A 16,224-nucleotide genomic window follows, 5' to 3' on the forward strand; every position below is an offset into this window, starting at 1 on the left:
CTATCGAAACAGAAATATATATATATATATATATATATGTAAAAATCTCTATCTTCTAACTACTTTTATTCTCAATATATGTCATACACAAAGCGGACACTATACGTTTTCCAGTGTCGGCGATAATCTTCATCGGAATATTCAGCCGCCTGACGAGCAACGTGTACTTACTGATTATCTTGCTTCTGGGTGAGATCATGTTCGGATTGGACAGCTTTGGAGAATGGGAAGACCTGATTTTGTACAGAAACGAGAACAAAGCTGTCGTCGAAAGATCCGTTTGGAGCGACAAACTGTGCTCGGGTAGCTCGGGCGAATTCTCCTACATGAGACTCACTGACATCCGGCACATTGGGGTCTCCACCAAGATGGGTCTCTTTATTCTCCACAGGAACGGGAATATAATCGCTCTCAGTATGAGAGGCTTAACGAGAAAGGAGATACAAAGCTTAAGGAAAGAAATCAGTCATTTTCTAAACATGAGCCGGCTCAAATACCTCGATCATTCTCTGATTGATTCTTCGGATCGATTATTACTCCCTTCCGATTCCGAGGAATACTTGCAAAACTTGCCAAGAGCGGGTCTACCTACGTTCAACGACTTCACCGTCTCGGACAATGTTTTGGGCGGTACTTCGGGCAGGACGTGCTGTCAGGTGCAGCAGAATTTGAGTTACCCAAGCTTAATGCACGGAACGCAACTTAAGAGTTATCAATTGGCAAACTTGAGAAGGGGCCCTTATACGGAAAATTCAACGCGTTTCAATTACGTCAAGTATACCAGGAACACTTGCGCCATTCCCACACCTTGCAACTTATGCAAGCTTCATAAAGAATGTAATTAATCGAATGTCACTCGTTAATGTTGTACGTGTCCTCGAGATTACTAACATTGTAGCTAATTCGAGATTAGAAACAAATTTGCAAACAAGATCTTATTCATTTATTCTATGTTGCGATAAATAATTTATTACTAAATAACAATAATTTCTGTTTGAAAGTATCAGAGGATACATTAAAACTTGATTCATCACCAGTTATCAACAATTTGTTATCAACAATCAGGATAACATACGTTACTATATATCAACGTTACTATATATATAATAATAATAATGCATCTCTATCGATTTTTATAACAATTAAATAAATCTTTCTAAAAAGCATCTAGTTCATTGAACGAGCTGCTTACAAGCGGTCTCGATATCTGGAAATCGATATTGAAAGCCTAGCTCCGTAACGCGCTTTGGTGTAACTTTTTGTCCTTCCAACATGATCTGAAACGCGAAAACAAGTATCAAGTTATTAAACTATATATCAAGCTTGCTAAATATATGATAAACGCACCTTCGCTCGTTCTTCACTGAATAATATTTGCAAAACGAAACTTGGAAGAGGTATAAACGCGGGTCTGTTCATTGCTGCTGCAAACGCTTTCGTAAACTCCTTGTTCGTCATAAGCTATTCATAGAGCGATACATACACAATTAACAATTATGTATTTCAATTGGAGAACCATATAAAACCGTTTGTATTACCTGAGGTGCTACTCCATTCAATATACCATGTACATTGCTGTGTTTAAGCGCAAATATAAACATGCAAGCCAAGTCAGTGATATGTATCCAGGGCATGTATTGATCTCCACTTCCTATTGGCCCACCGAGACCAAAAAAAAACGGTAAATAGATTTGCTTGATCATGCCGCCGGTTCTTCCTAATACAACTCCAGATCTTATCGTCACTTGTCTAATGTTACTATCTTCCGGTAATTTTGCCGCTTCCTCCCAATCGTGACAAAGCCCTGACAAAATTGACAATTGATTTACAGATATAAGTATCACGTTACGTATGTGTGTGTGTGTGTGTGTGTGTAAGAAATAAGATTCTACTTGATAGAAAATCGTATGATTCGCATTTGCTCTCTTCCGTGTATACGGTGTCGTTGGGTTTGTAGTACGCGACTCCTGATATAGTTGCAAAAACTGTGGCTTTGGTATTCTGTATGGAGTCCGCTAGAGCCTTCGTTGTCTTCACCCTGCTGTTCCTAACATTCTGCTTGAAGCCAGGTGACCATCTCTGGGTAGGATCCAGCACGTTCTGTCCAGCGACATTGATGACGGCTGATGTGTCCTCTGGTAGGCCGTAGCGCTCTAAATCATTCTACAGATTTTACAACAGTTATAATTGAATTGATTCTTACTGATTGGCATGCAAGTTTCGTTTCTTATTTGATCTATACCCATGATATTCTATTCGGTCCTGGCATTCGAGAGATACACGTACAGGAGATACCCTCGAGGCTCAATGATTTTATTAACTGCGATCCTATGAAGCCAGTACCACCGCCTGAAAAATATTATGTAATCTTACTATGTGAAGTGAGAGACTTTATTACATAAATTTCTCGCGACGTTATGAAATTGTAATAGATCAATTTGCGAGCATACTCACCTACCACTACGTGTTTTAAAGCCATGTTCGTGAATGGCCATGAATGGCACACGTGACGTGAGCGGTGATACGGGATGCGCTTGCTGCGCATGCGCGAGCTTTTCCCAGCCGATCTACCCCCCGTTCCGTTTCACGCATGATGCGCGCATTGTCTATAGTAAACGTAACGTTTACTATAGACAATGCGCGCATCATGCGTGAAACGGAACGGGGGGTATAGAAATCGGTCCAAGTTTCGGCTTAAGCCAATGAAACTGCTGCTTTTCTGTAAGAGCTGCAAGTTGATTGGCTTAAACCGAAACTCGGACCGATTTCTAGTATCGTGTACACAAGGCTTAAGAAAGTTTAGTAATTTCCTAGGCATTTTTTAAGAAATTACTAAACTGCTGCTCGCTGCTGCAGCATTTCACTGCCCATGAAAACCCACCTTTATACGTTTCTTGTGCGTTGATCTACGCACAACCATTCCTCCCGTTCGCGGGCGAGTCTCTAGAAAGATCCATATTCCGTGACTGAGTAGTCACCGCAGAAAATCCAATATGGTGTCCGTCGTTCAGCGGTTTACTTCGGATGTCCGTATTTCGGGATAAAATCATTGTCCGGCGACCGCGTGGCTAGCAATAATTATGAAAATTCGATTGAAAGCGCTAGGCCGCACGTGAAAATTCCCATGCCACTGTGTCTCGCGCACGATCGGCAGCCGTGAAGGGGTGATCGAGTGCGTCGAGAGGACGGAGAGCGCGCGGTCGAGGTCCCTCCGTTGCCTTCTTCAGCGTGCGGAAGGAGAATTTTCGAAGCTCGAGGAAGTAGGGAAATTTGAAAAATGGATACGGACAAGATGGTGGAGAATAATAGCGCGGGAGTGAGCGGCCCGGAGGCGGCTGGCAAAATCAAGGCGATGAAACGTGACTCGATAGCGGACGTCACAACCTTAGACATTAAGTCACGTCTCAGTTTGGAGACCACGGAGGCTTGCAGCGAGCCGCACATCAACGGGGTGGTTCAGGTGAACGGTATCTGCGACTCCCCTCAAAAAACTGCCGCCGTCACCGATCATCCCCCGCAATCTAAAACAATGGAAACTAGTCATTTAAACCAACATGGTATACAACTTACTCGCCAGCTTACTCACGGTGCAATAGATATGATAGATAGACTCGGTACATAACGATAAAATAGAAACGCTCGTATGTACAAGTATGCCAAAAATATTTCATTGTTTGTTATCCATTTGTTATCCATTTCTTGTAAAATGTTCTTGGAACTTGCCGATCTTACGTGATGGACTTGTGCATTTTCTTTTATCGATAGGAGATATTCAATCAAAAACTCTGGTTTAAAACGTTTCTTTTACATCTTGAATTCTGTTTGTCGAGTTTTTAAATTACTATGTTAAATTTGAGAAACTATTGTGTTTAGAAAAAAAAAATATCTTGTTTGACTAGAATAATTCTTACGTACTGTACAACTGCTCATGCTGGGAATGGATGAAAATCCCTTCTTGTTATGTTACAGATCAAGCAGGATTATCCATGGAAAGTAAAGACAACGATATCCAATATGTTAGCTATACAAGTGAATTACAAATGCCTGATATTATGAAATTAATACAGAAGGACCTAAGTGAACCATATTCTATTTACACATATAGATATTTTATTCATAATTGGCCGAAATTGTGCTTCCTGGTACGTGCTCTTCAGAAAATCTCTAGCTTACATTAGTGCATTCAAACTAATACACGTGTTCTCACAAGTGTGCCATTCGTATAACGCCAATAAAGACATTGCAGTTCTGTATAATTCGCTACGAAGCATTTCAATGACGTTGATGTCGTTTTAAAAATTTTATAACAAACTTGTGAAAGAATTGTAGAGAATCTAGCTCAAAATCTCTCTTGACTCTCCCAGGCATATAATTTATAGAAAGCTCTTGTTCTTTTGTTCGTCAAGGCGATGCATGGTGAAGAGTGCGTTGGTGCCATTGTCTGCAAACTAGACATCCACAGGAAGGTGATAAAGCGTGGCTATATCGCAATGCTGGCGGTCGATGTGAAATATCGGAAACGGAAGATCGGATCAAACCTGGTGAGACAGGCTATCCAGGCGATGGTGGAGGACGACGCTGACGAGGTAGTTCTGGAAACGGAAATCACTAACAGGCCCGCGCTGCGCCTGTACGAAAATCTTGGATTTGTGCGGGATAAACGATTATTTCGATATTACTTAAATGGCGTGGATGCGTTGCGACTGAAATTATGGCTCAGGTGAAATTCATCCGCGTGCTTATGTCAATAGGTATTTAAATAATTACAATGTTGAAGAGATATAACATCTATGCTCTACATCGGGGTAAACGGACGACATTAATGTCAAAGAGATTATATGTTTCTACGTGCACAAATGGTGTTTTTCGGTTGCAACATCATGCTACTACTCTCTGTATTTTCTTGAAAGAGCTGATTTATTCAGTTAGGTTATTTATGAGTAAAATGTATCGCGATGGATAAACTTTGTGTTGCAACAAGATTATTTTTGCTTGAAAACCATTTATTTTTTAACAAATTTATTTTCCATATCGTGAGAAAACTACAATGAGATCTCCAACAGCCTATTGACAGTATGTCCGTTAAGGGCGTAATATATGTACAGAGTAATTTGTTAATAGTGCCTAACTGTTGCCTGACTAGTTAGTTATTTTGTTATGAATTTGCTGCGATTCCTTTGATATTAATGTCAGTGATCGAGATAGGTTTCAATTGCAGCTTGAAGATATAAAATTAATGAGTGATAGCAAGAGATAAAGTCGAGACTGTGAAAAATACTGAAAATAATCAATGTATTTTGCTGGGGCTCACATTGATAAAGTGCGCATTTGGAAGCATATACAAGTTTGACTGATTCGAAAAAAATTTATGAGTTTTATATCATCACAATTATAATTTATTTGCATGACAATTTTTTGTACAACTAAATATACGCAAAGGGCATATATTTGGTTATAAATGGGCATAATTAGCTATATACATACTTTATATGTATATAGCATATATAATAAATATATATACTATTGTGTGTATATATGTAGCCATAGACAAAATCACCCTTGTTTCTTCTGAATATCTTGGAACGAATAAATTTTCTGTTTACGTGTTGTTTTCATTCTTATTGATCTTGTGGATGGTTCAAACGGTTGAGGTATAAGTCCATTATCTTTCTTAGAGGGACAGCAATATTACTTCGTATTTCAACTTTGATTAATACAGACGCGATTATTCAAAACCGTATTAATCAAAATCGAAATACGAAATGAACAGTTATCTAAGTAATATTGCTGTTTCCCTAAAAAAGATAATGGTCTTTGTACCTCAATTGTTTGAACTATTCACGGCCAATAGGATGAAAACAACAAAAAGCTTACGCTTATTCAATTCCAAGATATTCAGAAGAAAAAGGGTACCTAATAACTTTGTCAGTGGTTACATATATTTTAATTACACCTTAAATTACAATTTTTTAAGATTTTCTTGTGAAAAATGATCAAAAAGGTTCATAAACATATGCCCTACTTGGCCTTGTTATAACTAATTTCGCATGATTTTTATGAAAAACCGAATTTGTATAACTGATTTTATTATTTCTTGATTTACTATAAATTATGATGGAATCAATTTCCAAATATTAAGATGCATAATCTCCAATCAAGAAAAGGAACTGAAATATAATTCGTATTGTAATAGAATTGTAAAGTAATGTTTAAGATATAATCAACAAGAGGCCGTGAGATATTTATATAAATTTTTTTATTATTATTATTTTTCAATATTTATAATGGACCCAGTTTATTTGCTTTAATTTCAGTGTTTCGACACGGAATGATTATAAGATTGCGTTAGTCAATGACGTTATGTGAAAATTGCTATATCGCACATTGTACAACGGATTGCTGTTGCGTAAAGTTGCGTCGAATGTACAATTTTGTCAGTGTGAACGGCAGTTTGATGGAAATAAAAAAAAAACATGAGGAAAAAGAAAAGAGAAATGGAAGCAAAGACCGACGGAGAACGGCGGAACTTTAGAAAAAGTATTTCCGTTTGAAATTGTAAAGTGATACACGGAAATATCGATATTTATATATATAAATATATATAAATACAAAACGGATATGGACAAAAAAAAAGGAAAAAAGAAATTATCGTTTACGAAATTGAAACGTTTCGCGAGGAAGTGCGCCTCACGCGGTTAACGCAGTGGGGGGTGATACGCGCATTACTGTCTACCTATTATATCTATCTTTGTATAAAATAAATGCGAAGCACAGATCATAATGTAACTATTAAAAAAAAAACAATGTAAAAAATGTTAATAAAAATACATAAATGTTTTTACACGCGTCTCGTTCACGTTATAGGATCAGAGGAAGGACCAGATATCATATTACGATGTAACGACATCGGCGCATATTGCTGTTCAATTAAAAAATATATAAATAATTAAATTTAAATATAATTTATACATTTATAGTTGTATTTTTTTAACAGGCATCTCGAATAATCGATAAAAAATATAGCAACGATACTCCGCATGAGTATGTGCAATTGAAACATGTAATTAGATTATGGATTGCCCCGAACACGGTTGCTCGGCAGGCGGACGAGCAACCGTGTTCGGGCAATCCATAATCTAATTACATGTTTCAATTGCACATACTCATGCGGAGTATCGTTGCTATATTTTTTATCGATTATTCGAGATGCCTGTTAAAAAAATACAACTATAAATGTATAAATTATATTTAAATTTAATTCTATTTATATATTTTTTAATTGAACAGCAATATGCGCCGATGTCGTTACATCGTAATATGATATCTGGTCCTTCGCGATAGTTTTTCATCCCGAAGATAGAAAATAAAGAAAATGAGCAAACATTTTTTTCTATCTTTCGAGATCTCTTTATTGCTCACGTCGTCAATTAGCCAATGATTTACCGAGAACCTTCCGATTGATCGGTCCAGTGGAAAAATTCCAACAACCGGTCATTGTGAGTGGTCAATCTCAACACAAGACTCTTTCCGACCTCCAGTAACCAACGAGTGCGTCCGGTATTACACCAATCAGAAGGCTGCCCGATATTGTATCGGCCAATCGGCGACGTGGACAATCAATTGGCGTCATTCTCGGATATAAGACGCGAGCTACGCTGTGGATCGGCCATTACTCGTACCGCTCGGTGCCGCTCTATGTTGAATTCCTCGTCATAGGCGCGAGTGCGACCCAGTGCGACTTGTGCCATCTGCTGCGAGGCATTTCGTTTCGTGGCGTCGATTCATTTACAGCGATTTGCAGCCCGCCGGGATCACGTGAAGGTGAGTGATCGGGAACGCGCCGTTGTAATCCGCGTCGTCGTCGTCAATGAAAAAGCGATCCGTTCGCGAAATGCACGAAATAATATTCCGCGTATCTCCGATCGTCGGCGGGATTCCGTATTTTCGCCGCGCTCGCGTCCGTAAGTGCAGCCGCTGCGTCGCCGGATCATCCTTGGGACGCGCGCGAACGACTGGCATCTCGGCGTCGCGTGGCGCCGCCGATTCCCGATAACTTGTAAATATATCGCGCGGACGAGCGTGTCGCGCCCCGCCGCACCGCCGCGGTCTCGTCGCCGACCCCCTACGTTTCGCGATTGTCCCGAAATTCCGCGCGGCTTCCGCGGACCGCGACCGGTCCCCGTTCGCGCGAGGCGTTGGAGGCGACCGCCATTACGCGAACGCTTCTCCGCGAAATCGTTATTTTCGGAGCGATATATTTGCGGCGGTAATACACGTGTATTTATGTTCCCGTAGGTAACTCGCCGTGACGTTATTTGCGGACAACGGGTCCTATATGATCGAAATATAATGTTGATTTAGCAAATTTATATCTTTGTTGCTAATTTTCAGTGATGATTCACGTTGCGACCCTTGAACAAGTAGATTCGTTTTTTGTGCGAATAATTTTTATATAATTTGAATTAATTTATATGCTTATTTTACTTTTGATATCCTTATATACTCGATATTGGATGTTTATATTTTTTATAGATTTTTGCTTAATTATGCGTGATATGTATATACTTAATATATAATTTATTACGTATGTACATATGTTATATTTGTGCTAAGAATATACATGGAAAATGAAGAAAAGAGGGAGTTAATTCGTAAAACTCAATCCCTCTTCTTCTATTCTTCCTTTTTTATTTGTAGTAAATTTGATTTCCTATTATAAGTCGAGTATTTTCTATGATTTGCATTATTGCATCGCGAATTTTGTCTTAATTTTAGTGATTCTATTGAAGTGATTAGCCAGGATACAATGGCGGATAACGATGATCTTCTGGATTATGAAGATGAGGAACAGACTGAGCAGGTAGTCGACGGAAGCGGAGATGTTCCTGCTAAGAAGGAGGTGAAGGGCACGTATGTCTCTATTCACAGCAGTGGGTTTAGAGACTTCCTTCTCAAGCCAGAGATTCTTCGTGCCATTGTCGACTGTGGCTTTGAACATCCATCCGAAGGTGAATGACCGTCTCATTATAACAATTTCTATTTTTTACCTTTGCTTATTCAGACGTACAGTGATGAATATCCTTAATGCTAGATAGGGACAACTGAAATTTTCTTGATCGAAATAAGCATTTCTGATGTATTCTGTCTCATTCTATTTTTAACTATGTGATACTTTTTGTATGATAAATTAACGATATATAAATATTTGCTGCTTACAGTACAACATGAATGTATACCTCAAGCAGTTCTTGGCATGGATATACTGTGTCAAGCGAAATCGGGTATGGGAAAAACAGCCGTATTTGTATTAGCTACTCTTCAACAGCTGGAATTAACGGAGAATCAAGTCTACGTCTTAGTAATGTGTCATACTCGAGAATTGGCTTTCCAAATCAGTAAAGAATACGAGAGGTTTAGCAAGTACATGCCACATGTGAAGGTAAGTTTCGCAAAGTCTTTATTCTGTGCACGCTACGTACAAATAAGTAGAATAATAAATATTGCGATTTTTCGCCCAAGTTTCCTTTTTATACATATATTAATATACACATAAATTCTTTAATTATAAAATTATTTTACATGTACTTTCTACGTTAAACAACTTTCAATGAACTTGTCACAACAGTATATTTTTATCTTTTTTAATGGATTCGATGTTTTCTATACTATCATAAAAATATAAAGGTTTATATCTTTTTAGTCTAAGACAAAATTTCTTTTATTACAGGTTGGCGTATTTTTCGGTGGTTTACCTATCCAGAAAGACGAAGAGGTCTTGAAAACTGTATGTCCTCATATCGTTGTCGGCACTCCCGGTCGTATCCTCGCCCTTGTACGGAACAAGAAACTGAATCTGAAACACCTGAAACACTTTATACTGGACGAATGCGACAAAATGCTTGAATTATTAGGTTCGTCAAAAACAACTCGCCAATTTCAAAAAAGAATATTTTATCGAGAAGAATCTACATGATGTATGAAACAATCTTCTTTCTTCTTCTTAATTCATCATGATGACTACATTTTCCACTACCCACTATTAACTGAACGATTCTTCAAAATTTACTCTATATTTAACTTATCATTTTGATTGATAAATAATTGGTTATGTCATATTGCTGTTACAGATATGCGCCGGGACGTACAGGAAATATTCAGAAGCACACCGCACAGCAAGCAAGTCATGATGTTCAGTGCCACCCTGTCCAAGGAGATACGTCCTGTCTGCAAAAAGTTCATGCAAGATGTAATTACACAATCTTCCTCTCCACTTCGATCTACTGCAATTGCTCCTACCTCATTGGCATATTCGTGCCCAGGACAAAGCTCAGGCCACGCTATAAATATCAATGTCGGCGCATCCGCGGGTTAGGCAACTTAGACGGCGCTTTGAAGAAACGAGTACCGAGTTTAAAAAAAAAATTAATCTCGTTCGATAAACGGCGCAGTCATATGCTTGACACTCATGTCCAACATAATATCTCGCTGCTCCTTCCGATTCCAATTCCGAGTCTAAACATTCTGGATGTGTCACATCATCTGCATATGCATATGAAGGGGAAGAATCTTTGTCTAAAATCGAGTCTTCAGTCGTTCAACACGGTCCGAAATAGAGTACCAGTCGATAATAGAGTCCTTTAATTTGCTAGTTACTACGCATATTCAATGGACAACACAGTATAAAGATATTGATGTCAGGAAATATAAGGGGGGAGGGGAGAGAGAGAGAGATAGGGATATGAAATACTTCTACGTTCTTATGGGTAATCAGAGCATTAGAATTAGAATCTATATGATTTACCTGCTATTGAGAGGGTGGGGGGCCAAGAAGACTTGAAGACAACCTGAAGACAGAAGAGCGCAAGAAAGAAGATGCAAGAGGATACTCAGGGGAATGATTAGGATTAGTTAGGGAAAAGAAATATAAAATGCAAGCGTAGCATAGCTCTATCGTGTTCGCGTTCATTCAATCGCAAATTAAAAGTATATTGCATTAGTCTTCTTATCTCATGCAAAGATTTCGATTACGGTCTTTTAGTACGAGTGAAGTTAAGGCTGCAAGTGCCGTGCACAAATCGAGCGATTTCGTGTCGTAGAAAGCCGTTAAAATCACGCGAAAGCTAAAACGCGAATCTTCGTGTATCCATGAATCGCGCTCTTTATTTCGCACGAGTGAACGGAAGTCGGGGTCGCGGCTTAGCGGATTACCGGAGGTGAAAAAGCCGAGCGTCTATACCAACCAGAGTAATACGAGTCGATTCTGGGCATCTTCTTAATGTGCCAGAAATTTTGGAGAAGAGATTTTGGCATCGAGTGGCCAGCGGATGTGACCGAACGTTCTCTGTCATGAGTGCCGCCTTCTTAAGTTCAGTTGGGGCGAACTGCTGAGTTTTCGTTGTTGTCACTACCCAGAGATGGAGGTCGCCGGACCGTATGTAATCTGTATGACTAATCACGCTCGACGATTATACTCCGCAACTGAAATGCGGGAGTCTTTCTTGCTGGGACTTTCGATATTTATGGACGTATACGGTAACTTTTCGAATCTAACGAATCCATCTCCGAAGGAAGAAAAAAAAATACTTGGAAGTTTATATTTAAAAGAAAAGAGATGGTTTAATTTTGTCTTTATTTTTTTGTGTTGCTTAAAATATTTATAAAACGCCAACTTTTTATTCTTGCAAATGAGTTGCATCAAGGAATAGTATCATTTTGGTTTTTTTTTTACTGGTTTTTGAACAAACGTCCCTTCATACATTCGATTACATTCGACTTTTAGACGGCGAAAAACGACATCATGACTACGGATACCCGCAAAAGCCTGCAGCCTGAGAATTACATGTTAGGCACTATAACTTGTTTCATGGATTTGTTTGTTTTATGAGATAACATTCTTTGTGCAGCCCATGGAGGTCTATGTCGATGACGAGGCAAAGCTCACTTTGAACGGTCTCCAGCAACATTACGTTAAATTGAAGGAGAACGAGAAGAACAAGAAGTTGTTTGAACTACTTGACGTTCTTGAGTTTAATCAGGTTTGTTTGCAAATTGGGGACAATCTACAGTGGATTTGCACATTTTCCTTATGGCGGAGAATCTTTACATGATGATACAAATTTTCTTACCACCCTGTGATGACTATCTTATCACTACTCACCAATTCTGATGAAGATTCTTCCAAGTATTTACTTAACAAAATTTATTAATGGTTTACACATTTAATTCATTTAATAAAATTTTTAGTATTTGACGAAATAATTAAGAAAGAAAAGTTGAATCGGAAATGTTTCTTCTCGAGATACACCAATGGTATTAGGTGCATCCAGGAGCACTGCTGACCCAGTCGTGCTCCTGGATGCATTCATTGTCAATACGATTTATCTTATAATTGCTCTGCATAGGTTGTCATATTTGTGAAGTCTGTACAAAGATGTATGGCTTTAGCGCAACTTTTGACGGAACAGAATTTCCCTGCGATTGGGATTCATCGGGGCATGACGCAGGAGGAGCGACTGTCCAGATATCAACAGTTCAAAGATTTCCAGAAAGTAAGTAGTTTATGCCTCGAGTTCCATGAGGTTTAATTTATATTATATATGTAGATATATATAATATAAATTGGATTAAATAGATCATGTGAGATGTGATTGAAAAATGAATGACCTTTTCAGCGTATCTTAGTGGCGACAAACTTGTTCGGACGAGGTATGGATATAGAACGTGTCAACATTGTATTCAACTATGATATGCCAGAAGATTCCGACACATACCTGCATAGAGTGGCACGCGCTGGTCGTTTTGGTACAAAGGTAATAAATAATTTATTAAGTATTCGAGCACGATGTATGTGTAAACAAAAACATTTTGGAATCTCTATAAGATTCCTTAATGTAAATTGTTATATATTATGCTGATAAAATTGAAATAAAAGCGAAGCATTTAATATTGACTTTGTCGGCAATTAATTCGAGCTGCAGAGTTGTTTTGAATCTTAGAACTTTTAACATAATCGCTAATTACTCATCTGGGATTGTTCTACAGGGTCTTGCTATTACATTGGTGAGCGATGAAAGTGACGCCAAAATATTAAATGATGTTCAAGAAAGGTTTGACGTAAATATTACAGAATTACCGGACGAAATCGATCTCGCTTCATACAGTAAGTTCAAGTTTTCGGAAACTCAATTTATATACTTGTTATCCGACGATGCTGTATTAAAAGTATATTTTAATCCGATATTTTTACTTTCAGTTGAGGGACGATGAATTAAAATGCACTAAGTCACAATATTTTTTAAGGCACATAATTTAAGTGAGTAACGTTTGATCAGTTAGATTAAATATAAAGTAATCTTTAGAACTCTGTTTAAATAATTCATTCTTTTTGTTTGCAGTAACGTCTTATTCCACCTATTCATAACACAAGGATGGGCACCAAATAATAATTACGATATATAAAATAAATGTAATTGCATTCACTGCAAAAAGTCGTGTTTTGTATAAGTTTATCCGCTCTTAATGATATCGAACACTATATGATCGATTGACGTAATCGTACCATAATAATAATACTAATCTAATCATAGCTATTCTGACAGCCATACAATAAAAGCTATTAATAAAAATGTATATTACATGTCTTATTCCATTTCTTAGAAACTAAGTGCTCTGTATAGTAGATATATTTCGAAGAGAGGGAGTGAGAGTGAGAGTCGTTATATAATCCTGTAAGAACGTGAACGACCAAAATAAAAATTTCCTTTTATAAACGCAAATTTATTTCTTATAACAGATGATAACTTTCCTGATAGTTTAAAGGTAACAATTGAAGATAAGTTAATTTTTCCAACTTCAGTATGAAGTGACTAACCAAAGCAAAATTATACATATTTCGTCGTTTACAAAAATATTCACATATACTAGAATGTTGTTTTTTTCGAAATTAATCATGTAGAGAGTTGCATATCATGCATCGTTAGTTTTGTTTTAACAGCTCTGTAATTCTTACAACAACAAAAAAGACAATCTTTCATATAAACTAATGCAATTTGCAAAAAGGGGTTCAACGAGAAAGATTTTTTGTAGACTTTTAAGTGCATCCTTAATAGAAAACAAATATAGATCCTTAATAAAAAAATATATAGTATAGAACATATAGTTTACGGTAATGTAAGAAATGTACGTAGAATTAAGTCATTCATGACATAAACACAATGTGCTTTTTTAGTATCATATAAATCGAGATATTAATTTTATATGTACATATAAAATTATATGAAACAATAAGGAATTCGATAGTGACGAATCTTCACTAAGGAAGATTAATATTTTTGAGGTATTTGCTAGGTGGATGCAACCGAAATTGAATAAAAATACTATTTAGATTCATTTAGGTCTCGGTTTATTTTGTGATTTATTGCCGACTTGTGTGCCACCAGTTCCACGACCCAACGGTGCTGGACCTCTTCCTCCTCTGCCGAAGGTACCTGCAAGGTATAACGATCAACAAACTACTTTAAAAAGATCAGATTCTCATTGATCATTATCTTCTAAAAGATATGAATATAGAATATTTTTCATAATATTCCTTCATAATCCCTTCATTTTCAGCTACTTCTAGTTCACAAACTATGAAGTATTTTGACATTTTTGTCGAGGAAAAAAAATTACTCAAAAATCAACAATTTGGAGAAAGCACGCTTAGAGACGGTCCCTGGGTAGAGTTCATAATTTCATAAAGCAAAAGATCGTTACCTCTACCACCACCGCGGCCCCTCTGATTCTGACCTCGACCCTTCATCTCGCCGCGACCCCTCGATTTCATCTGTATATCTTCCTTCACCATGTCTATCACTTCGTCAGGAATTCTCAAATACTTTATTGTGCTGCCTCTTATATAGCATTCCGGCATCCTCCAGAACTTGTCTCCATCCTAATACAATTGACAGATTCTAACGAGTCGAGCATTTATAACTTAACGCTTTTCTAGGACTACTGGACTTGAAATAAAAATACTTCTGATAAAAAAGTAAGATATATGAAGTAAATGTCTATATACCAGCATATACTAGACCCCAATATTAAACACTTTATGTATCTAATATATACCAATAATAAGTTTTATTCAGTTTCAGCTTTTATCATGAAAGAAACAATTTCAACCATCTCGAACGAGAGGGACGCATCCCTCCTAACATGCACATAAATATATGATAATTTCGAGTAAATTAATGTCTACATGCATAGTCTGAAAATCTACCCTAACAAATTATACTTTAAACTGTATTTCTTTTATTTCTTATCTATATATTTGTCTTTTTTTTTCCAGTTTCCAAAGTGCCGAAAATTTATAGCTAACGACGCCAGTGGTGAGAAAAACAAGGGGGTCTTTCTAGAATCAACGTGCACACGGTAAAGCGCTTACTCTCGAAGTACATATAACCTCTCTGAGGTTTATGTTCATCCAGTTGTCGCAGCTGACTAAGTGGCCGTTGTACGTCTCCCCGTTTTTCAGCTCCACCAACTGCGATAAAAGACTTGGTTGAATTACAATATAGCAATGTGCGAAGACTCTTTAAACGTTTGTCTTCGAAAGATATTACAGAAAAATTCGGAACTTACCATGGGGTGGTTTTGCGCTGTTTTCAGCAAAGTCAGAGGTAACTAAAAAAAAAAGTTAAATAACACGTATTAAACGTCCGAAGCCGGCTCTTGAATTGTAATAAAAATAACAAGCTTACCATTATTATAATTGATTAAAACTGACTTCTCCACGAAGGTTATGTGAGGTTATGTGCCAACAGTGATTATATTTGAAAATAATCGTTCGCGAGCGCCAGCTGGCCACCGGAAACTTCATCTATAGTCTATAGTGCATTCGGTTGGAGCAATGGAGCCACTGGTCTAATGGCTGCAACACGGCGCGCAATCATGGCCGTATTATTAATCGCATAAAAATATTTCGGTTGCACCGCTCGTATTTTACTCATGCGTGCGAATTATACAATTCAAAATATCAATTATACTCGTACTTTTAATATAATGTATAGAATAATACACATGAAATAATGCAAAAAGCGCTTTTAAATGACGATTGCATTTTTCAGCACAGGTTTGTTTCCACGAAAGAGATTTTATCTTACATTTTTATTGTATGTATATCAGCAGCGCGATACTACAATGATAAACTCGAAAGCCTTAACTTTGAATGTAAGGATGCGTTTA

At 37.5% G+C, this 16,224-nt stretch overlaps 5 protein-coding genes across 9 annotated transcripts; 3 read left to right on the forward strand and 2 right to left on the reverse strand.

The window, feature by feature from the left end:
* Positions 1-68: 68 nt before the first annotated feature.
* LOC139781627 (uncharacterized) lies at positions 69-845 on the forward strand (the record flags this gene model as incomplete). Its single annotated transcript, XM_071720490.1, has 1 exon — positions 69-845. A coding segment is annotated over one exon (777 nt), but the record flags the coding sequence as incomplete, so codon positions are not given.
* Positions 846-920: 75 nt separating this feature from the next.
* On the reverse strand, positions 921-2,606 carry LOC139781613 (epimerase family protein SDR39U1). Of its 3 annotated transcripts, none has more exons than XM_071720479.1 (6): positions 2,455-2,606; positions 2,243-2,349; positions 1,893-2,153; positions 1,539-1,804; positions 1,348-1,461; positions 921-1,277 (listed from the first exon to the last, which is right to left on the reverse strand). In XM_071720479.1, the coding sequence occupies exons 2-6, from the start codon at positions 2,244-2,246 to the stop codon at positions 1,173-1,175; spliced, it is 750 nt and encodes a 249-aa protein (XP_071576580.1). In that variant the 5' UTR covers positions 2,247-2,349; positions 2,455-2,606; the 3' UTR covers positions 921-1,172. The 3 variants fall into 3 exon arrangements, with proteins under 3 accessions (XP_071576580.1, XP_071576562.1, XP_071576570.1); XM_071720461.1 differs by having other exon boundaries at positions 1,893-2,163; XM_071720469.1 differs by having other exon boundaries at positions 1,893-2,163; positions 2,459-2,510.
* Positions 2,607-2,966: 360 nt separating this feature from the next.
* On the forward strand, positions 2,967-6,841 carry LOC139781633 (N-alpha-acetyltransferase 30). Of its 2 annotated transcripts, XM_071720503.1 has the most exons (4): positions 2,967-3,557; positions 3,970-4,142; positions 4,407-4,751; positions 6,315-6,841. In XM_071720503.1, exons 1-3 carry the CDS (start codon positions 3,278-3,280, stop codon positions 4,722-4,724), a joined length of 771 nt encoding a protein of 256 aa, XP_071576604.1. In that variant the 5' UTR covers positions 2,967-3,277; the 3' UTR covers positions 4,725-4,751; positions 6,315-6,841. The 2 variants fall into 2 exon arrangements, with proteins under 2 accessions (XP_071576604.1, XP_071576600.1); XM_071720499.1 differs by having other exon boundaries at positions 4,407-6,841.
* Positions 6,842-7,703: 862 nt separating this feature from the next.
* On the forward strand, positions 7,704-13,629 carry Hel25e (ATP-dependent RNA helicase 25E). Of its 2 annotated transcripts, none has more exons than XM_071720688.1 (11): positions 7,704-7,821; positions 8,776-9,008; positions 9,219-9,439; positions 9,728-9,911; positions 10,128-10,246; positions 11,904-12,035; positions 12,402-12,548; positions 12,672-12,809; positions 13,042-13,159; positions 13,253-13,312; positions 13,395-13,629. In XM_071720688.1, exons 2-10 carry the CDS (start codon positions 8,807-8,809, stop codon positions 13,264-13,266), a joined length of 1,275 nt encoding a protein of 424 aa, XP_071576789.1. In that variant the 5' UTR covers positions 7,704-7,821; positions 8,776-8,806; the 3' UTR covers positions 13,267-13,312; positions 13,395-13,629. The 2 variants fall into 2 exon arrangements, with proteins under 2 accessions (XP_071576789.1, XP_071576794.1); XM_071720693.1 differs by having other exon boundaries at positions 7,739-7,821; positions 8,790-9,008.
* A 126-nt stretch (positions 13,630-13,755) lies between these two features.
* LOC139781897 (U6 snRNA-associated Sm-like protein LSm4) lies at positions 13,756-15,897 on the reverse strand. The gene is made up of 5 exons (XM_071720787.1): positions 15,741-15,897; positions 15,622-15,663; positions 15,425-15,523; positions 14,755-14,932; positions 13,756-14,486 (listed from the first exon to the last, which is right to left on the reverse strand). The coding sequence occupies exons 1-5, from the start codon at positions 15,741-15,743 to the stop codon at positions 14,386-14,388; spliced, it is 423 nt and encodes a 140-aa protein (XP_071576888.1). The 5' UTR covers positions 15,744-15,897; the 3' UTR covers positions 13,756-14,385.
* Between the last annotated feature and the right edge of the window lie 327 nt (positions 15,898-16,224).

This window comes from Temnothorax nylanderi, unplaced genomic scaffold (genome assembly GCF_030848795.1).
Source record: "Temnothorax nylanderi isolate EJ_2023f unplaced genomic scaffold, tnyl_v1.0 TNYL_tig0007_pilon, whole genome shotgun sequence".
NCBI classification, from domain to species: domain Eukaryota; kingdom Metazoa; phylum Arthropoda; class Insecta; order Hymenoptera; family Formicidae; genus Temnothorax; species Temnothorax nylanderi.